This window comes from Nyctibius grandis, chromosome 11 (assembly GCF_013368605.1).
Source record: "Nyctibius grandis isolate bNycGra1 chromosome 11, bNycGra1.pri, whole genome shotgun sequence".
NCBI lineage: Eukaryota > Metazoa > Chordata > Aves > Nyctibiiformes > Nyctibiidae > Nyctibius > Nyctibius grandis.
Genome location: NC_090668.1, coordinates 2,443,615 through 2,465,933, shown reverse-complemented (window position 1 = coordinate 2,465,933; position 22,319 = coordinate 2,443,615). Strand labels below are relative to the sequence as shown.

General features: G+C 49.9%; 1 protein-coding gene across 1 annotated transcript; it reads left to right on the top strand.

Moving 5' to 3' along the window:
• Positions 1–296: 296 nt before the first annotated feature.
• Positions 297–3,433, top strand: AQP5 (aquaporin 5). Its single transcript, XM_068410129.1, has 4 exons — positions 297–659; positions 2,076–2,240; positions 2,512–2,595; positions 3,248–3,433. The coding sequence occupies exons 1-4, from the start codon at positions 297–299 to the stop codon at positions 3,431–3,433; spliced, it is 798 nt and encodes a 265-aa protein (XP_068266230.1).
• The last annotated feature ends 18,886 nt before the right edge of the window (positions 3,434–22,319 follow it).

The following is a 22,319-nucleotide window of genomic DNA, read 5'->3' as shown; positions in this document are numbered from 1 at the left end:
TATAGGGGCTCTTTGTTTGCAGAGGGAAGGAGAAAGAAATGCCACCAATATCTGAGTCACTGGTTCACCAAGAGGCTCTGAAGTTATTTTCAGATGGAAACTTTTCCAGTTTCACATGATAATTTGGGAGGACTGGCTAATTCCCTGGCTCCACCCACCGCCTTGTAACACAGCTCCCTGCTGCTCTTGCATATATAGATAGGTATGGCCCTACAACTGGGTGCAGATAGAAGAGCCTGGAGACAGAGGAAACCTAAACTTTCTTCCTTCCTAGCTGCCCTCCACCCGCTCCCACCATGAAGAAGGAAATATTAACCCTGGCCTTTGCTCGATCCGTCTTTGTCGAGTTCATCTCCACACTCATCTTCGTCTTCATTGGCCTCGGCTCAGCCCTGAAGTGGCCGTCCGCCCTCCCCAGCATCCTTCAGATCTCATTGGCATTCGGCCTGGCCATCGGTACTCTGGTGCAGGCGTTTGGCCACATCAGCGGCGCCCACATCAACCCAGCAGTGACCATTGCCTTCTTTGTCGGGAACCAGATCTCCTTCCTCCGCATGCTCTTCTACGTGATTGCCCAACTGGTAGGGGCCATCGCCGGGGCTGGCATCCTCTACGGCGTGACACCGGCCAATACCCGTGGCAACCTGGCCATCAATGCGGTAAGTCTCCCTACCTGGAGATGGTTCGCCTTGCCGTGTGGGCTTTCATTTCCTTGTGAGTGAGGAGATGGTGCCAGTGCCAACCTGGACAGCCAAATCTATAAGGATGGTTGGTCTTGGCACATTGTCCTACGTGCACAGAGGGATGGAAATGGGATAGGAGCAAACACCGAAGTAGCCAGCAGAGTATTGACATGACAGCTTTATTGTGTGGGGTAATGAATGGCATGTTTTTTTCCTCCTTTAATAAGCGCTTCCTTTATCCTAAGGGACTGAGTGAGTCACCCGCACCATTGAGATGTTCTTGACTGCAGCCTCTCCACCTGGAGATTAGTGCCGGGATAGGAGCTGAGCCAGGACGGAGGGGGGAGGGCAGGGAGCAGAGCCCAGTCAAACCAGTATGGGCAGGGGGAGCAGAACCCCCCCCCTGTAACCGGTGTGTTGGGGAAGCTGGGAAACAGAGGTGGATGGAGAGAGGTGGTGGAGAAGAGCTGAAGAAGCAGCAATGTGCAAGAGGGCACGGAGAGGCTGTGAGGGGCAGGGGCTGCTCTTGGAGGAGGAGAGGAGACAGTGGGAATGTCTGAGATAAGTAGAGATGAGGAGCACGTCTCAAACTCTTGGGGCAGTGCTGGGAAACCAACTGAAATGGGGCAGTGGAGCTACTGCTCCAACCATGGCCAGGTCTGGACCCCTCAGAGCAGCACAGATGCATTGCAGAGGGTTCAATCACTAGGATGAGGTGCTGCAATGCATCTTATTCCCACACGCTCCATGTCCCAAACCAGTTAGCTTTAGCTAAAAAACAAGCTGCTATGGCTGGGGTCACTTTGCCCTTCCCATGCCCAGTGGGGTCGAGTCCATCTGACAGTCCCCAGTGGTTAGTGCGGAGGCACTGGGACAGCAACAGCCCATCTTACCCCCATGGCTGCACCCCAACCCTCATCCTGCATCCCATGCCCCTCCGCAGTGGCTGCCGGCTGCCCCCCAGCCTCTTGGGTAGGTGATCTACAGAGTGGAGGGGAAAAGAGTCAGGATATGATGGCTTGCAACGAGCAAGGGGGAAAGAAACACAGGGGGACAGGGGACAAATCAGTGTTGGATTTGATGGTAAAGCACCAAGTGTTGCAGAGACAAGCAAATGGAGAGACATGGAGAGCCCCATGAAGGGAGGGGCGTGGGGGAGAGAGAGATTTTGGAGCATTAAACAGATAATTTCTTCCTTTTCAAGGAAAGGAGCAGTGAATCCAAGCAGTGGCCAGCACGGCACCTTGTGCCTCATGGCTGGGCAGGGAACCTGGCGGGGCTTCTTGTACATGGCTTTGCCAACCCAAATCCACCAGCAAAGCACTTAAGAGCCCTCCCGGTGATGCCAAGCCCCAGGGATGGTTAATTATTGTCGCTCTCAATGATTCCCAGCTCAACAACAACACAACCGCGGGCCAGGCCCTTGTGGTGGAGATCATCCTCACCTTCCAGCTGGCTGCGTGCATCTTCGCATCCACGGACAACCGGAGGAACGGCAACGTGGGCTCCCCTGCACTGTCCATCGGGCTCTCCGTCGCTGTAGGCCACTTGGTGGGGGTGAGTGTCCAGGCAGGAGGACAGGGCAGAGGGTCCCGCTAGGATGAGGCTCCCCAAAATACTCTTGTGCAGTTGGCTCCAGACAGAGCTGCATTGGAAGAGCCAACATGGGACATACGGGGGAGCTTCTTCTCCACGATGATGGGAAGGTCCCCACCTCTCTGCAAGAGAAACTTGCTGGGGGCTGTTTCAGTCCCTGCTTCTGAAAAGTTGGTCGTGTCTCCTAAGCAACATGATGCATTTTAACCTGGTCTCCTTTCTGCCCTGACAGATCTACTTCACTGGCTGCTCCATGAATCCAGCCCGGTCCTTCGGGCCCGCGGTCATCGTGAGGAGGTTCAGCCCAGCACATTGGGTGAGCATCAGCATCATGATGGGACTGGGTGGCCAAGAGGCTGCCAGGGCCAGATGGAGGCAACAAGGGGAGAGGGCAGCGATTGCCACGGGGCTTACAGGGCTGGGTGTTTCAGAGCCCATCCCTGGCCTGAAAGGATGAAAGGGGGCTGGAGAATGAGGGAGGTTGTCCCCCTTGATGCATGGGTGACGAGTTATCCCTATGACACAAAGCCAGCAAGGGGACAAGCATAAACCCCCCATGCAATGGCACACACTGAGTTAGGGCATCATCTGAGGTCAATAAAGCCTACAGAGAAGCCCAGCTTGGGCTTTCCACTCACCCAGCACTGCCTCCAAGCTCAGACCCAGCTTGCAGAGCAGGCTTGGTGCCTCCTTTCCAGCACACCACATGTCTGCACTCATAAGGAGCTTTATGTCTTCAGCAAGCAAAGGTTGAGGGGATTTCAGCCCAAAAAGTCTACTGGAATGGGTATTTGCATCTCTCCACAGGCTAGGAGATGTGGAGCAGGAAGGGATGCTTGTGCGATGGCTGGACCTGGTGCAACAGCCCAATGGTTGGACTCGATGATCCCAGAGGTCTCTTCCAACCTGATTGATTCTGTGAACAGCCTCCAAGACTTGCTCTCACCCTCTCCCTTATTGCTTTCTAGGTGTTCTGGGTTGGACCCATCCTTGGGGCTTGCTTGGCCGCTCTGCTCTACTTCTACATTCTCGTTCCCTACTGCATGAACATGTCAGATAGGGTTGCCATCGTCAAGGGCACCTACGAGTCAGAGGAGGAGTGGGAAGAGCAGAGAGAGGAGAGGAAGAAGTCCATGGAGCTGACCTCACCATAGGAACAGTTGGAAAAAAAAACAATCAAAAGGAGGGGAGGAAGCTCCACACATGGGCTCATGTGTGCACCAAAGCCGGGCAATGAACACATACAACCACAGTAAACTCTTAAGCTAAAGTCTTGTAATTCAAAAACCATCTGTGACTAGGAAAGAAAGGAGTATTGCAGTGTCTGTGTATATAATCCCCTCTACATGTGAGCACTAGAACCTCTCCTAGCTTAACTGCAGCCAGCTAAGCCCAGCAAGGGAATCTCAGCCCAGGGCAACCTCTCAGCTGTGGTTTGACACCCGCTCAGCCCCATCCCTGCCCTCCTAGGTGCAAGTTTTGCATGATTTTCAGAGGCTTGAAACTGCACGTTCTGGTACACACGTGATTTCACCCCTGTGTTTGATGGCCCAGGGGATGGAAACATCGTGTAGATACCAGTAAAGAAGAATGACTGCTTTGGGCAGGTGGGTGCAGCAAAATCCCCCGCTTTCTCCCTGCCACAGGGCCCACGCTGCTCGTAGATGCTCTTTCATGCATTAGCTGGTGCTGGTGAGTCCTATTTATTCGTGGCTGCAGAAAGAACGTGAGTTTGGGATTTTGTTTTGAGATATTTGTAATATAGTGTATTATTTATTGTGAATAAAGGGAATTTTAAAAAAAGTCATGTGTGCAAATCTGTTCGGGTATTAAATTTGGGGAGCAAAAACGGGAGCAAAAACGGGTTGAGCTGGATGCAAAACCATCCCAAAGAGGCAGGGTAAAAGCAAGTGCTTGGACCCCAAACCCCATGGCAGCTGGCACCACAAGCAGGTGGTTTGGGAGGAGATAGGCATTAATCTCAAGAAGGAGAAATGGGCACTAGTGTTGGAGCAGGGCAAGAGCAGGAGGTGCCTCACAACAGGGTGCCAGGTCCAGAGCAGTTTGAAGCCCATCTCTGAGGCTGCCATGAGCTGGGAGGAGCCAGCACCAATCCTTCACACACTTTGCCTGTTTGACTCAGGCACAGCTTTCTGCCATACCAGTTCTCCCAGACAGCTCCACAGGTGCCCTCAAAAACTGACCCACAACACTCCCCAGCCCCCTCGCCGGGTGCCAAACCCACACCTTCGCCCTGACCTTCTGCTGGAGCCCTGCTCCTCCAGTTCTGCCACAACCCTCTGCCAAAGCATCTCGCTCCCAACGTGGGCATGGGGACACCACACAGTGGCATCATCCCAGCCTTCCCTCCCACCAGCTCCCTAAATCCAGCCTGGTGCAAAGCTCTGCCATCGCAGCCCCTCTTCTTGCTGTAAAGATGAGGTTTCTGCTGAGCGCAGACCCCCAAGAAGGTGGGAGATGCTTGCATGGGAGCTCCCCGATCCCAGGTGCAGCTCAATCCCTATCAGACAGGTTATGCCACCTTCGCATGGCAGCATTGCCTGTATTTTAGCTTGCCTAAGCACATTTGTAATCCAGGCTGTGACACTGCATGAGCCTGGGTGGCAGCAGACCCTTGTTCCTCATTTTCCTTTGCCCCCCCCCCCACCAGTTCTCAACAGAAGAGGCTGGAGAAAAGGAGGTGGAAAAGCCCTTAGTTTGGGTCACACAGGTCAGCAGCAGAGGTAGGAAGCTAAAAGTGCAACACTGCGCCCTGTCCTAACCCTCCCACCTCACGCCTCCTCAGGGACGGGCCAAGATCTACAATCCTTCTGTGCCTCAGCTTCCCCTTTCATAAAGGGGAAAAATATTAAGCCCCCTTTCTCATTGGGAAAGGGCAGCATGGTCACACATGCATGGAAGATGCTCTACAGACACCAACCCCAGGGAAACATTAAAGCACCTCCAGATCCCAGAGACACCCATCTCAAAGCAACCCACAATGAAGCATGGGGCTGGGGCAGGTCAGCATCCCCAAAAGCTGCATCCCACAGTCCACTGCACCCCTAGACTCTGAAGATGCACCCAAAGAGTGCATTCAGATCCCCCCCAGAATAGAAAATCCTGGGCATCCCCCTTGCTTTGGTGCTGTAAACCCCATACACCTCTGCATGGGAGAAGGGATTCATGACTCCCAGCATACCCCATAACCCATCCCATAAGGGGGAAATGGGGGCCACCACAGCACCCCCACAGAGGTACCCAGCCCACACCAGCACCGCCAGCATGATCAACAAGCAGGAGAAGAAACCCAGCCTGGGTGTGAGCCCTCCATGGGGATGAATCAGAGGATCCTGCCGCAGCAGCTTTGCGTCAGCACAAAAAGCATCCAGGGCCTGGCTCAAAAACATGGGCAGGATGGCCCCACGCAGGGCTGGGGGCAGCAGGAAGGGGGGCACAGGCATTTAACCCCCTTCCCCAATGCACAGGCAGGGGCAGACCCTAAACCACGGGGTAAATGCAAGCTGGAACCTGGCGAGCACACGGATGAGGCCAGCAGCATCCCTACATAGTGCAGGGGTCAGATGCTCAGCATGAGCCTCAGCACGGCTTCCCCACCCGGCTTCTCGCTGGTCCACATTGCATTTAATCCGGGCTGAGAGGCTGCATTTAATCCAGATCAAACCCCAGCATCCAGCGAGCGCCGTGACCTCACCTTTGCCAGGACAGGCACGAGGCAGAGCCCACGTCTTGGGCTGGGAAACCCTGAGGTCCTCCTGCCTGTTCTCACCTGCCCAGAAATAGAAACAGCCACACTTAAAAACAGAGATTTTTTTTTTTTCTTTTTTTAAACATTCAGGCTTCTTCAGCCCCATTTTTAATGAGATCGTTACTGCTGACCACCAGCCTTCCAACACTCCTTTAGCAGAAACAGCCATTTCACAGAAAAAAAGCACACCTTTATTTCAGCAGACACAGCAAGGGCTGATGAAATCCTGGCACATTCAAACCAGATTTACCTGTAGTGCCCAATAATGCCATCACAGCTACACCACACTCATTTTCCAGCTTCTCCCCTGAAACAGGAGTTTCCCTTCCAGAAGCAGCATCTCAGCACACCTCCATCCCATGCACCTGCACTGCTGCCTGCCCTTCCTTATGGCCATACACATCCAGCATCATTTTGGTTATAAAAAAGTAAACTATATTGGTGCTTTGTATTACCAGCTATTTTTTTTTCCTATTTTAGAGGTATATCACCACATGAAGCTATTCCACCAAAGCACCTCAGCGTACCATACTTGTACATATTTGCTGTAATTAAGGGGGGGAATGGATAAAGTTATTTCCCACACATGCCTACTAGCAATTTCTTTGCACTAAGAGGATTTCACAGAGTATTTCTCATACTTGAGTATCTTTTCCATCAGCAGATAATTACTGCACAGCTTTAATATTTTTTTTCCTGGCAGGGAGGAAAAACCCAATGATTTTCACATGTTGTAACAATCTAGAAAACCTATATCTTTACACATCAAAGGGCTTTAGGTCTATTTAAGGAAGGTCTCTAGCAGCTCTGTGCATTATTTAAGTCTCTGAATCACAAGCTTGCTGGGCCATTGTAGAGACAGGGGAAGGAACAAGGTGCTTGAAGAGAAGCAAGACCCAGTGGCAATATCTCAATTAAACAGATTGTTTTAATGGGTTGCAGGTGCCTCTGCTTCAGTCCCTTGCAAAGGGTCAGCCCCAACTCTCTCCCTCACTCTGCCCCTGAGCAAGAAGGGATAACGCTCCACAATTTGGGAGCACATCCCTGCTACCAGCTCAGATTATTTTGGAACCCCAAGTGCTTTGCTTAAAGCCCCGGTTTCTGACTCCACGTGAAAAAGCATGAGGCTGGTTTCACCAGGAGAACAAAGCAGAGCAGTGCCCAGTCCTGCTTGTTGAAAACAGGGTGAGAAATGAAAAAGAAACCCAGGCAAACACCAGGGATTGCAGAGGGATATTGCAGCCCACCAAGTGCTGCTGGAAAGTCCAAGGGGCACAGGGAAGCAAACCCCACTCCAGGAGGATTTCCACTACTCTGCTAGAGTCCCAAGCAGCCAGGGACCAACTCAGGAGCAGCATGAACCACAAAGAAGCCAACCTAGAGACATCCTCCCTCTGCACGTAGCTCCACACTGCACTGGGACATGTGCAAGGCTTGCAAACAAAGAAGTTTCCAGTGCACCAGCCAGGGCTGGTGGGCAGAAATGCTGCCAAGAGTAGAAACCTCCACTCAGAGACATGGCAGAGGCTGTCATGGGTGTTGGCTCTAGTCATGGTATAGACTGTGCCAGCACCCACATCTTCTTGAGTGCAAGCGCAGAGTCTTCCTCCTCCTACTCAGCCTCTTCCCAACCTATAGTTGCTGTGGTATCAATTCCTTACGAGCCAGGAAACAGCTCACATGGCCATTGAGGGCCAACAGCCACCCTTCCTGTTGTCAAAAGGCATCAGCCCAGCCAGGTAATGCAGCCTCCACCTGAAGATCAGCTGCCATAATTTGTATTTTGCTCACTGGCTCATATCATGCATGATTTGGGGTTGAATACAGCAGCACACTGAGTCAGGTTTTGGCACCCACCACTGGGACAAGCTGCCATGCTCACATGTGCGTGAAGCCACCAGTGACTTTCTTGGTCCTTGCTTCAGCATCACTGCAGTGCACCAAGACCCTGCTGTGTGCATGGGCAGACACAGGGAGATGCAGCACCATAATACACAGAAATACAGAATAAGGTGAGTGCTGCTCCCAAATAAACCATGCAATTAAAGAGGAGCAGTACAGAAGATGTCCAGAGACCAGGGTGGGCAAGAATAGATCTGCATGTTGTCTCTGTTCCCACCTCAACACCCTTTTACGGCCCCAAAAATGCCTCTTTAAAGCCTGGCAGAGTTGAGAGTTATTAAGAGGTGCCCCAAGGTGGGGGACCAGAAGGGAACCAGGGTTGGCCTGCCCTGGCACCAAGCATGGGTGCTCTGGAGCAGCACCCATGGGAGAGTGATGGGTGCCCAGGGCATCTCCTGCTGCCCTCTGCTGGGATGCTCCATGGAGAACAGACCAGGAACCCTGAAAACCCTCACTAGAACAGGTCCACCTGAGGGGAAATACCCACTCTTGCTTCCACCCACCCTTCCCCAAAGATCAGCCATAGCACCCCATGTGAAAACAAGGTTCCCTCCCTCCCTCCCCGGCCTGTGGGGACCACAGGCTCAGCGGCAGCTGGATCAGGGCTACATTTCTGCTGCCAAGTTTCCTCTTGCTCAAACTTTTGGCCTTCGCTTTCCAGGATACAGCCCGCCGCTACCCGTTTGTTCTTAATCACCCTCTTGCAAACAAGCAAAGTCCAACGGCGGTTCGTATAATGGATCCTTGTGCTGCTGGGTGGTGACATCAATAAAGAAAAGATAGTAATAAATAAAGAAGGGAAAATAAAAAAGCAACCCCACAGCCCTGAGGTCTGCCTGACAAAGGTGCTTTGTTGGGAAAGGTCAGCTCTCGAGCTGGGAGGGTTTCCCAGGCACAGCCGCCGAGAGCAAGGAGAACACAAGGACTTGGCAAGCAAGGAAGGGATTAAGTGCAGCTTTGTTAAACCACAGCCCAGCTGAGGCCTCTGAACTGTCCGAGCTCCCACCCAGGGAAGATGCACACTCAGGGTTTGGGCTGGTTTACTCAAAAATAAGAGGTCCCCCAAGCTCGTTGCGTCCTACCAGCATCAGGATGCACAGGAGCAAGGGAGGACGAGTCCTCAAGGACCCTTGCCATGCAACAAAACTGCAGGGCTGAGAACAAGATCTGGGATCCGGTTCAGCTTAGAAACAACCCCTAAAAAAATAACCACTAACCAACAACATAAAACAAATCCTCTGGCATGTGTCCTCCAGGATACAGGCCCTTCTCTGCCAGCTTGACATTAATCCTGTTTGGCAAGACAGCAAGAGCTCTTTTGCCCACAAGCAAGGTGCAGCTTCAGGTTGATATAATGCCCACTTGTGTAGCCTGGAAAAAAAAAAAAAAAAAAAAAGGATGAAAACCAACTTAAAATGTCCTACACAATTTGCCTTTTTTTTAAAAAAAAAAAGGCCAAAAATAAAGAAAAATCAATTCCCCTTCCCCAACAATTCTTTCAACTTTTAACAGTTGGGATTTTTCCCTCATTCCCAGGAGCTGCATTTATTTGGGGACAGAGCAGCCGTTTTCCTACCAAATCAGCATCAGCTAGAGAAAACGAGCCTTTTCTCTGCTCTTTTAACAAATTCCTTATTTTTAAGCTACTTATCTAAATAGCCAACTGCTTTCTCACCATGTCATTGCCCCCCACTTAGAGATCAGAGTCCATAGGGACTATGATAGCTGTTATCAGCACCAATCACCACCATAAGGGAAAGGGATATAAAATGCTATCAGTTTATTTTGTTCCAAGTAGATAAGAAAACATCTATGGGTGTTTCACAAAGAAATCCTGTAAGAACAGTTAATCAGTGGATAAAACCTGCATTTAAGTCGAGTGTGTAAATATGCACCTACCAGCACTAGTGACATCAGCAAGCTTTTGATCTATGTCTTTGTCCTGGAGTTTTGCCACATTGTCTGTTAGGGTTTTGCTTTGGGTTTCAAGCTAAAAACCACAGCTGAACATCATTAACCAGTAGAGCTCAACTCTCCCTCTCCCCAAGCAGCATCCCTGCAAGAATGAGAGCCTGTGCTTGAGTTTATTAATCCCTTCTGTACCATTCAACCCCTAAATACTCATTTTTTTTTCACAGAAACAGCAATGCACCCGAAGAACACACCTTTGCTCCAGCAGCCACCCCAACTTTTCAGCAGTTTGAGCAAAACAACACCTTGTTGCATTAATAAGACTCTTCCCCACTGCAAACCACATCCACCCACATCAAGGCACGCTCCAAGACTACCTGTAAATGAGACATCCCACAACACCAGGATCATCAGGAGCAACCATCCAGCAGATTAGCTGCTGGGTTTTCAGCTCCAGTCATTACTATTAACACCAGCCCTACAGACCCAAAACTAGGCCAGAGTGGTTAAAATAGGTACCCACAACTGCAAGGAGTTTTTCCACCTGGGCACGGGAGCTGCAGGTCTGAAGGCAACCCCTGCTCTGATGTGGTGGGGCTCAAATCCTCCTGTGCAAGGCTGGAGCATTGCAAGAATAAATTCTGCAGGAATGTCTTGGAGAAAGGAGGGCTCAGACAACTCAAATTTGCTGAAAACAATTGGTGCAAGTGGGCAGACAAACCTCCTGTCTCCTGGTGAAGGAGATGAGGCCAAAGGGTCTGAATTCTGCAGCTGCAGCAGGGTGCAGCTCCCCAAGTTTATCACTCAACATCCCCTGGGGTAGATTGAAAACCAGAGCCAAACATCCTGGGCAGAGCAAACACGGCTTCTCTACATAAACAAGCAAGTGAATCTTGAAGCATAATTTGTCATCTAATTGCACCAACACACCCAGGATTAATTGTTGCATTTGAATGTGAAGAAGTTTTGATTTATGGCACAATCAGGTTTCATCAGCCGGTTAACCAACGATTGCTGCCAAACTAAAAGCCACTGCAAACAGCCAAAGAAGGTCTCTAAAAGGGAATTTTTTTTGCAAAACTAAGGAGTCAAGTGTTATTTAATCACACAAAAGCCAGCTAAGGGCCCACATAAATCAAGGGTGAAATTAAAACCTCTGCCACATTTGCTCCAGGCTCTACAGAGGACATTTTAGCCCATGCACAATCGTAACTTGTCTCATTAGGGTCTGTAAGGTTTTTATAGCATTATGGGCTAAAAGAAGAGGCAGGTTAAAAAAAAATAAACCTGACAAAGTTTTCCACATTTCAAAGCCAAGGGGACATTTAGCAGAAATAATCCATTAACCACTATCTCCCTTTGTCTCAGATAAAGGGTAATTAAAAAAAAAAAAACCTAAATCAGTATTTTGGCAGGCTGCAGGCACGTAACCACCGAGGTGCTGAGCCAAACCTTCCCACAGCCACCCAACCCCACAGGCATTGCCCCAGGAGCTCCCCACACGCTCACAGGTTCACTTGCCCCAGTTCAGCTCCTGCAGTGCCCCAGCATGAACCAGCAATCACTTGGTGTTGGGCCAGGGTGCCCCGAGGGACCAAGCCTGCTCAGCACACCCACAGCTTGCTCAAAACCACCTCGTAGCACCTGGCACAGCTCACAGCAACTGCTCTTCTCCAAAAGCAAAAGGGAAGCACCCACCTTTCATTGCAGAGCAGCTTGCTGACACACACAGGGAGCAAGAGACAGCCAAGGATGACCAAGGAGCAGGAGGGATGGTAGGCTCACAGGGCTGAAAGCTATGAAGAAGCTGAGCACCAGGCTTTGTAGGCAGCGAGGGCTCAACCAGGTGTCCTGCGTCCTACTCCTTCTGCTGAGGCTGATTGCTGGGGTTTTAGCCAAAGGAGGTAAAACGCACTGGTTAACCCAGGTGAAAGGACAGAGCCTCTAATCTGACCTCCACGGGTTCCCCAGCGACCAACGGCTCCCACTGATGAGGAGGAGCAGGGACAGTCTTGCATCAGTGTCACCACAGCTGGATACCCACCAAGTGTCCAGATCCCAAATGTGAGAGCCCCATGCTTGACCCCAATGCGTTTTGCCTGCAATTCCCCATGACCTCACCCATCTCCCAGCCCGGCATGGGTGCCAGCTGGTTTCTCATCGAACCATACACTAATGAAAACACTTCCACTTCTCCAGGCTCACGTTCAAGTTTCCCGTGTGGGAAGCATGCCCTTGGCACCCAACAACTTGCCTTGCTGTGTGTGTTACATGGTGGAGGGAGGGGATTCTGCCCCACTACTCCGCTCTCGGGAGACCCCCCCTGCAGTGCTGCATCCAGCTCTGGGGGCTCCAACATCAGAAGGACACGAAGCTGTTGGAGAGAGTCCAGAGGAGGCCACGAAGATGCTCAGAGGGCTGGAGCACCTCTGCTCAGGAGACAGGCTGAGAGAGTTGGGACTGTTCAGCCTGGAGAAGAGAAGGTGGCTACAGGAAAGCTGGAAAGGGCCTTTTTCCAAGGGCATGGAGTGACAGGACGAGAAGTAATGGTTTTAACCTGAAAGAGGGGAGATCAGATGAGATATTGGGAAGAAATTGTTTGCTGTGAGGGTGGTGAGACCCTGGCCCAGGTTGCCCAGAGAAGCTGTGGCTGCCCCCTCCCTGGCAGTGTTCAAGGCCAGGCTGGATGGTGCTTGGAGCAACCTGGTCTGGTGGAAGGTGTCCCTGCCCGTGGCAGGGGGTTGGAACTAGATGATCTTTAAGGTCCCTTCCAACCCAAACCAGTCTGTGATTCTATGATACTATGACATTTAGTCCTCATGAAAGGTGCTCAAGCAGAGAAGAGCAATGGGAGCTGGGGGCATGAGGGATCTCACCCAGTTTCCTTCTGCTATGTTAACAGCAAGGGGAGAAAAGGAGTAGATTGATGAAAAATTGAGATCCACCACGAGGTAGATACAGCCTGAGCTTGATTTTAGGAAGGGCTACATGGCATTGATCCCTATTCTTATGGGCTCATGGCTACAAATGAGCCCCTCACAGCCTGCCGCATAGCTCTGCACCATCTCTGCATCCCACCACACTCTTCCTCCCTGGTGTCAACCATCAGCCACGAGCACAAGCCAGGAGGCTGCAGGACCTCAACTCTGCAGCATCAAAGGCAGATACTGTTTCCTGCCTAAAAAAAAATGCACAAAGGGGAAAAGAGGCAGGAAAAGAATTCATGTCCCTTCAGAGCTGCCAAAATATCTTGCTGGGAATGCAGAATATCTTTCTTTAATGGCTCTCCGTTTGCTCTTAAGGAACACCTGTAAAGCAAAACACAGGAAAAAAAGCCCAAAAGATGCTGAAACTGAAACCACGCACTCAGCATCACCCTGAAAGGGGTGTTTCAGGTTAAATCACTGACCCGAGAAAGTCTTTCTTTGCCCAGTTATGCCTTGGCAGTAGCCACTGCCAGCGAGAGGCAGCACGCTCTGACACACGGGTATAAAATTGCCTCCAGTTGTGGTGGGGAGGGAGGAGGCCACAAATACCTTCAGCCACGGGGAAAACGAGAGTGGAGAGCGCTGATTCATGGGGCATCAGGCTCTGAACTGCAGTTGGGGGGACATACAGGGGAAGGTTTTTCCATCCTTTGCTCTCTTGCGTTGGGTCGGACTTGAAATGCACCTGTGTGGGAAAAGAAGGTCTCTCTGCAGAGGATCCAAGAAGGTGAAGTCAAAGCCTTTCTTTCTCCTTGCTTGCAGTAAATCCCTCCAAAATTAACCATCAATTGGTTTGACTGCACCTGCAGCTACAGGACAGTAGTGCTGGAGCAGTTTGATGTATCTAAGGTGACTTTGTGGTTGCCTTCAGGCTGTTGCATGGAGGCATCAAGATATCAAAGCCAGCTTGACCCCATTGTGCCAGGCAGGGAAATCGAGCCCCAAAGCAGGAGCTGGCTGGTGGCCACATCCCACCGTCCCCATCAGAGCAGCCTGGCTCCTCCTGCCTCTCCCCATGCTTGCAGAGACCAAGTCTGGCAGAGGTGGGCAGGTCAGCCAGTCCTGGGAGGACCTGATGGGAAAATACAGCCCAGGTTGGATGGGGTATGGATGAGTTTATCTAAGGGTCGGTGGACATGGAGTACAGTCCAGGAGTTTTCTCTTTATCAACTTCTTCGGTCCATGCTCCACCAGCTCAGGGTGCTCATGTGTCCACAAAAGTGCTTCTCTGAAGATGCACACAGAGCAAGAACTCGAACCAAAACCAACCCAACTGGGCTGCAGCATCACTGTGCTGCCACCAGCAGCATTCCCCAGCCTGGGGTCTTCCATCCCCAAAGAGAGGGACATCACATTGTTTCGATCCTTGCAGGGAAGGACAGGGTGTTTTGGGCGCCACCGAGCAATGAGGAGGAGGCTGTGAGGCAGCTGAAGGGCAGAGGAAGGACAGGCAGAGGAAGGATGGGCAGAGGAAGGCTGCCACCTGCTGTCCATGAAATCTTCTCCAAGTCCTAAAAATGGGACAAAAATCCAGATCTACACGTGCATATTAAAACACAGGTCCACGCCCTCGTGGTGCTGTCCCCCAGGGTGGGAGACCCACCAGCGACTCAACCCAGGTGGAAAGGGGAAGACCTCAGAGGACACTTGGAAAGGCGAGACCATCGTGTCACAATAGACCGATGAAAATCACCCGTGGACAATGGAGAAAGTGTCCTGTAGGACATTTCTCCAACTCTCTCTGACACTGGGAGCCACGATCAAGAAAGCCAAGAAGCAACATGACACACACTGCACTGGCTGAGCTGAAGTTCTCTTCTCCTGAGCCCCCACTACTGTGGATAGCTTGTGTGCCTTCCTGGGCCAGGGGGACATCGCAAACAGTGTCATCGTGAGCTAATTTGGTGGCATTAATAAATATCCCACCCGAGTGATGGGTAGGAGATCTGGACCTCTCCTCCGAAGGTTGAGCTAATTAATCTCCTACCTCCCTCCTCTGATGTCAGGCTTTCTCGTAAGGCCATCGTTGGCCCTAATTAAAAGGCTTTTCAAGATGAGTGTCCCCTGAACACCAGCCATATTTTGACAGTGACAATAATTATAGGAATCTCTTTGGTAGAATAATAATAATTACCCAACCGCGAGAAGAAAGGTCCCAGGAGGAGAGGACAGTAAGCGGCAGAGAAATCAGGACTTGGAGCCCTCATCTCTTCTGGCAGCTGGTGTTGGGTGAGGGAGAAACATGGGCCAGCTTCCTAAGACTTGTTTTTCTCTGCCCATTGACCATGCACCTGTGAAAAGGGCACATTTAGTCCCCCGAGCGCTGAACCATAGAGATTCCTTAGCCAAGCACTCCCCAAATATCTCAAAACTGCCCCAGAAACGCAGCCTGCCATCAATCCTCTCTATAAGCAGCCCTCAAAAGCTCATCTGACCTCCCAGCACCTTCAGGGAGCTGAGGGCTTTGCTCCGTGTCCACGCAGAGCTGTCAACACCCTCTTCTCCAGGGCCAGATCCAGTTCTTTAGGGCTGCCCTCAGTTTTGCTCTTCTCAAGCCTTTTTTCCTTTGCTGGACTCAAGAATTTAAAAAAAATGAGCCCAGTTTCCAGCAGATGCCCCAGCAAAACCTTGGCCTGATGAGTTCCAGATGTTCCTCCAGCTCCTGGGTTGAGCCTGGATGTCCCATGGGAAAAAGCACTGACCCAGATCTGCAGCCATCCATGGTGCCTCCTGTCATCCCCAAATCGAAGAAATTATGGTGAAACGGCCCCAACTTCAGATCTAGCCTTGTGGGACAAAACCAGGCTTGGACCAAAAGTGGTGTCTGTCCAGCTGATGAGCTGTAACCCGAATTTCACGCTGCAGGAAGCAGCAGCAAGTGCTTGGGTACCCAAATGCTCCTTTTATATTTTTTCCTCTCACTTTTTTCATAATGTTTTTTAACTCAAACCAAAGGTGTTGAAAAGGGCAGCCCTGCAGGCAGAGAAATCATTTCTCCATGCAAGATGTGCTGTGGCAATAAGGGACTACCTCACCTGAAAGGACGAAACCAATAGGTCACTCCTTTGGTCCAAGAACTGCAAAAAAAAATAGAAAAGAGAAGAGAAACAGCAACACCACCGACAAACCCCTCCTCGCTGAAGGCGTAAGCAGAAAAAAAAAATGGCAACAACGATATTTTTTTACAACAGTCCCACTTAAAAAAAATCCTTTAATGATTCATGGTGACCCATCCAACTAAAACCAGGAGTACTGATGACCTACCCGTCAGCTTTTAGCATCCTGCTAACAAGCTTAAAAGCACTGGTAAGGAGTAGAGTTTAGCCACAACCCACTTGAAGGAGGAAAATAGGATCTTGCTTTTAGGGGAGCGGTTGTCTTTGCAGAAGGTAAGTGCCTTTTCCTCCTTTCTTTACTACCCGTCTCTGAAGAAATTAAACCAGAGTAGTGAAAGTGCTGGGTGGTAGACAACCAAAAGTCTGATTTTTCAGCAAATAAAGGGTGAGGGCTTGGCATTTTAGTCCCCCTGACTGCTAAGGCATCCAGCAAAGATAAGAAATGTAAAACTCTAATTAATCAACTCTTCTGAAAGCTGCTTTTCTGAGCAGCTAATGGTGGGGAAAGTTCTCCAGCACTCCGGTGATAAGCTCAAGATAGAAATATTGCTCCTAGATAGAAAAGGAGGAGGTTCATGATAAAGTTTATTACAATGAATTCCATCTTTTGATTATACAAACCTGTCCTTGCGGCTGTGTGCCTGTGCCTAAATAACGGTAGACGTGCCCATAGGTAATTGTGAGGATGCAATTTTCACGTGCACCCATCAAAATGCTGCCAAGACCCCCAGGAAGGAGGTTGTCTTATGCTGGATCTGTCCCATGCCAGATCTGTCCCGTGCCGCGCTGCCAGGGCTGCTGCACAGGCTGGCGGGGTTCAATGGCAATTGCACCCCTGGACATTTCTATCTCGATTTCTGCCTTCTTCAGGAAGACGAATGCAGCTCGTCCGGTGGCTGTACCTCTCCGGGCTGGTGTTCGCCGTGCTGATCCCGGCAGGGTGGCAGATGGGCCCCAAGGACTTGGATGACACGTCCAGGTTGGTGGAGCTGGCCCGGGGAGACGGCCAGTGTGGGCAGGGGCTGTCAGAGCAGCTCAGCACTCTCCGTTACCTTCGCTGCCAGCTTACCCAGCTCCAGGGCAGCGACGTGCTTGATTCTTTTGTATCTATCCAGACAAGCTCCCTCCTGGCTCTCTACCAGCCCACACAGGGACATTGCCATGCCTCCCCCAGGATTTCTTGGCTGTGTCAGACCAGAGACAGCAGAGCCAGAATGGGGCAATGCTTTGGGCACGATGCTGAGCCCCACTCCATACCAGTGGCCGTGTGGGAGGAAAACCCTTTGGGGTCTGTCTGCCGTGAACCTCAACATCAGCTCTCCATCCTGGAGCTGGAGGAGGTTGATCTAAACCTCGGGGCAGCACCACGCTGCCTCCCAGGAGCAGCAAGCAGGGACCAGGGTGGAGGCACGAACCCACCGCAGCCGAGCAAGACACGGGGCAGATAAAAAGGGACAGGATATTGCATATATTTGATGTCAGGAACAACCCTGGTCAGGCTTGCCAGACCTCCTTGAAACTGAAAATTATTTTAATGTATTATTACAGCTTTTCTGGAATATGCTCCACACGATAAAGGACTTTACAGGACACAAGCCCCACTCTGGGCACCTCCTGCAGGGAGGATACAGGATGCAGGATGCAATATCCTTTGGATATCAGGAAAAATTTCTTCACTAAAAGGGTTATCAAACATTGGAACAGGCTGCCCAGGGCAGTGGTGGAGTCCCCATCCCTGGGGGGATTTAAAAGCCATGTAGATGTGGTGCTGAGGGCCATGGGTTAGTGGTGGCCTTGGCAGTGCTGGGTTAACAGTTGGACTCAATGATCTTAAAGGTCCTTTCCAACCAAAATGATTCTCTGGTTCTATGCCACAATGTTCATTAAACCACGTTTTCTATCCCCCATCCTTCTCTCCCAAGCAGATGGCAGTCGTACGAATCCCAAAGCGCTCAAAGCTTTGCGTCCAACATCAAGCGACACTCTGAAGGTACCTTCACCAGCGACTTCACCCGCTACCTGGACAAGATGAAGGCCAAGGACTTTGTGCACTGGCTCATCAACACCAAGCGGTACAGGTAAAAACGGGAGAGGGGAACAGGACCCCACTGGGAAATAACCTCCCACCATGCCATGAGCCCCCGATCCCAGTCGATTTGGGCCCCTCACAACAAGAAAGACCTTGAGGTGCTGGAGAGAGTCCAGAGAAGGGCAACGAAGGTGGTGAAGGGTCTGGAGCACAAGGAGAAAGGTCTGGAGAACTTGTGAGGAGAGGCTGAGGGACCTGGGGGTGTTTAGCCTGGAGAAAAGGAGGCTGAGGGGAGACCTTCTCGCTCCCTACAACTGCCTGAAAGGAGGGTGTAGCGAGGGGGGGTCGGTCTCTTCTCCCGAGGAACAAGCGATGGGACAAGAGGAAACGGCCTCAAGTTGCCCCAGGGGAGGTTTAGATTGGAGATGGGGGACAATTTCTTCCCCCAAAGGGTTGTCAAGCGTTGGAACAGGCTACCCAGGGCAGTGGTGGAGTCCCCATCCCTGGGGGGATTTAAAAGCCGTGTAGATGTGGTGCTGAGGGCCATGGGTTAGTGGTGGCCTTGGCAGTGCCGGGTTAACGGTTGGACTCGATGACCTTAAAGGTCCTTTCCAACCCAAGCGATTCTTTGATTCTATGGTCCTATTCTATGATAACATGTTTTTAGGAGTTTTCTCTCTACATGTTTTATTATTTTTGGCAGCTCCACGAAGAGGTACCTGAAGGAGAAGCCCCGCACCATTCCCTTCCCGGCTGCGTTCTCACCGCTGCCATAAGTCATCCCAAATGGTAAATATGGCGAATTAAAACCAAATAAATGAATAATTTCAAAATGTAGGCACAAAGCAGCGGGTTTGGTGCAAAGGCAGCGAGCGGCTCCTACACCTGATGCTGCTTCTCATCTTTGCTGTCTCGCGTGGATTCTCCGGTGTTTACTTGTAATAAAACGAAACAAGGAAAATAAAGCTATTTTGGGGGAGGAATTAATAATTTGCGATGGGATGAGGCTGTTTTGTTCTCACTGTGCTTTTTTCTGACATTTTACACTTCATTTCAGCATTAAGGTGATGGGATCGTTTGCATTTATCGGGGATATTGTAACATTTCGGTCTCGTCAAAGCAAAGCGGTTGCTCCTTTGCAAACAAGAAAATCGCTGCCGCTGTCTCAAAGCTCCTCAAGTGATTTTTTTTTTTAGGGGGAGTTTCTATTCCGTGGAGCTGTTTGGTGTTTGTTTGCTTTTTAATTTTCAGGTACAATTAAACAGCAAATCAAGGCATCAGCTTTCCAGCAGCATCAGCCTGGGGATGTCAGACACCTCCAGCGCCGGGGGCGATTGGATGCTCCACGGGAAGGATTTACCCCGCGTTAACCCATTCGGTGGTTTCCCCATCACCTCTCGCACCCACGGATAAACCTTCCCTTCAAACCTGGATTTCTCCGTCTTCATTTTCTCTGTAACTCCTCCAGATCCTGCAGTTTTCCCTAAATTATAATAAAACCTTTGCTAAATCCGGCAGCTGGTTCTTGACGTCTCCAACCCTTCGAGCATCCCATCGGGATCCTGCGTGCTGCTGATCCTGGGGGAGCTCAAGGCACCTTCATCCCCTCCCCAGTCCTATTTCTGAGCTCCCTGCACACCCCAGGGTCTGGCAGAGGTGACACATGTGACACTGCTGTCTCCTCCCTCCTGCAACACAGAGCTCATTGCAATTACCTGCACAGAGAAATTAAAAATTAAAATGAAAAAAATAAAAATTCAAAATAAAATAAAATTAAAAAAGAAAAAAGAAAAGAAAAATAAAAGAAAAAATAGTAAAAGAAAAAATAGTAAAAGAAAAAATAGTAAAAGAAAAAATAGTAAAAGAAAAAATAGTAAAAGAAAAAATAGTAAAAGAAAAAATATAGAAAAATAGAAAAAATAGTAAAAGAAAAAATAATAGAAAAATAGAAAAAATAATAGAAAAATAATAGAAAAAATAATAGAAAAAATAAAAGAAAAAATAAAAGAAAAAATAAAAGAAAAAATAAAAGAAAATAAAAAGTAAAAATTCCTTTTAGAAATTAAAAAAAAAAAAAAACATAAAAAAACAAACCCACTAATTTTAAATCTTTCCCCAACCAGCTGGTTCCTCACCCAAACCCCAGGGAGATGGATTTCCTCCAAATCAGCGCTGCCCACTCCCCCATCACCTCCAAACCCCCAGCCTTAAACAGTTCCAAATATGCCCCCAACACCTCTCCACCCTTCAAAAGACACCGGAGCGGCACAGCGAGACAAACGAGACTTTTATTGTATTATTTTCCCATTATGTTCAATGGGCAACAAGAAAAAAAAAAATCACAGACGGACACGGCTCTGGCGGGTGGAACCCGTCAGTCGACAACGCTTCACGGATGGGACCCACGAGACAGCGACATGGATTGATGTTATTGGAATTCCACGGAATGAACCCGAAATAAATCAAGTAAAAAAAAAAATCAAACAAACAAAAAAAAACCCCAAAACCCCCACACAAAGATTCAAAGTGATAAATAACACAGATTTTCTTGGTGGCTTTTTCTTCCCCCCGCCTCAGTTTTATTTACAACACGGAGCGTTTCCAAACTAGAGCATCTCTTACAATAAAATAAATATATTTCAGCATCTCCAAACTAAAAATAATTTCTGTATTTCTACATGTAGCACACTGGGGGAAAAATATATTAGGGGGGAAAATAAAATTAAAAAAAAAAAAATGTGCCAGCACCTTATTTATTACCTTTTTACATCTTTTTTTCCCCCTTTAGGGATTTCCATGCCCTTCATTTTAGGGAACTTCATTTGCAGGAGCCCACGGAGGTTTTGGGGAGCTGTTTTAAGGCACCAAAGATGAGGAAAACACCCAGCACCCATCCCGCATCCATGGGAAGGGGCTTTGCTGCCAACTAAAGCATCACGGGTCACTTCAAGGATATATTTTTTTTTTTACTCCTAAAGCAACTCCAGGAACGCCTTTGAGAGGGTCTTTTCCCCCCATATAATTTTCCTCTGCACAGGGAAATATTAAATCCCCCCAAAATAAGGAGCCATCCATGGGTTTATGGTGTATAACAGGGGCAGGCAGCTGTAGCGTTGGGTCTCACAGCCAGCCCGGGGGGTTACAACTACCTTTTAGATGGCCCAGAGTCACGTTATTAAGCGAGACCTCAGCTTTGATTTAATTAAAAAAATTAGAATAAATAAAGAAAACGCGCTAGCCCTGTAAATAGCAAAAACAAAGCTTCAAACGCAGAAGGCGGCCGCGCTGGGTCACGCCGAGGAACCCTCGTTTGCTTTTTAAATAAGGAACTGCCAAGGCAGCTGCCAATATTTTGCAGCTCCCCGAGGCCAGGGGAGACGCAGACCCCCGCGGAGCTGGACCCAGCTCGCTCTTCATTAAAACCAGCACCATTTTCCTTCCGGGGTGAGTTTCTTTCTCTTTTTTCTTTCTTTCTAAGCTGGAAAGATGCCAGGCACGTGCTGAAAACAATCCCAGCCTCTGGCCCTGGTCCCTGCCTGGAGGGAGGGGAGTTCAGCCCAACTCTCTCCTCTTACACAGAAGAAAATAAAAAGGAAAAAAAAAAACAACAAAATTAGAAGCCAAATAATTCCATTTTAGGGGCAGGGCAGCAATAGGGCTGGTACCACAACCACCCAGCTCCGCATGCAGGGCGGTTCAATGGCTTAATGCTTATACCTCCATGGGAATTAAAGTTGATTTTCCAAAGGGTGGAGAGATCAGGGCTCTCCTCCACTGTGACCTTATCTCTCTGGGGAGGGAGAGGCGGCGTGTCGGAGCAGCAAGCACAGTCCTACGATCAAAACCAGGCACAGGAAGGCAGCGTGGATGGGGCGTGCGTGGGTATCACGGAGGAATAGCAGCAAGAAAACCCAGGCTTTGCATCTTTCCCTTCCTCCAAGCCTTTTTTTTTTGCCTCCCCTCGTTTTTGAGGAGCTAAACCAGGTTCCTCCCCCTCTGACAGTCACCACGCTGCGCTGGCAATGGTCAAACTACAGTTTGCAAAACCCCATCCCGTAAAAACCATCTAATTTTGGCCCCACTTGGTGTTGTGCCACTTTCATCCTTACAGGGCAAGTTTATATTTCCTTTTCCACAAATATTGCAAGGAGCAACAACTCGCCCTGGTCATTTAGGGTTGGTTTGATGCACGAAAAGGTTCCCGCAGTGGGTGGGACAAGCCGAAGGCAGGAGGGTTCATGCACCCATCCCAGGTGGGCACAGGGCAGGGGCTGCAGATGCCAAGAGCCTGGAGCACGTGCTGAGCCTGCAGCAAGCTGCAGAGGT

Coding starts and splice junctions, on each gene's coding strand:
- AQP5 (XM_068410129.1), top strand. CDS start 297: ATGAAGAAGGAAATATTAACCCTGGCCTTTGCTCGATCCGTCTTTGTC. Junction 2,241..2,511: donor CTGTAGGCCACTTGGTGGGG/GTGAGTGTCCAG, acceptor CTGCCCTGACAG/ATCTACTTCACTGGCTGCTC. Junction 2,596..3,247: donor GGTTCAGCCCAGCACATTGG/GTGAGCATCAGC, acceptor ATTGCTTTCTAG/GTGTTCTGGGTTGGACCCAT.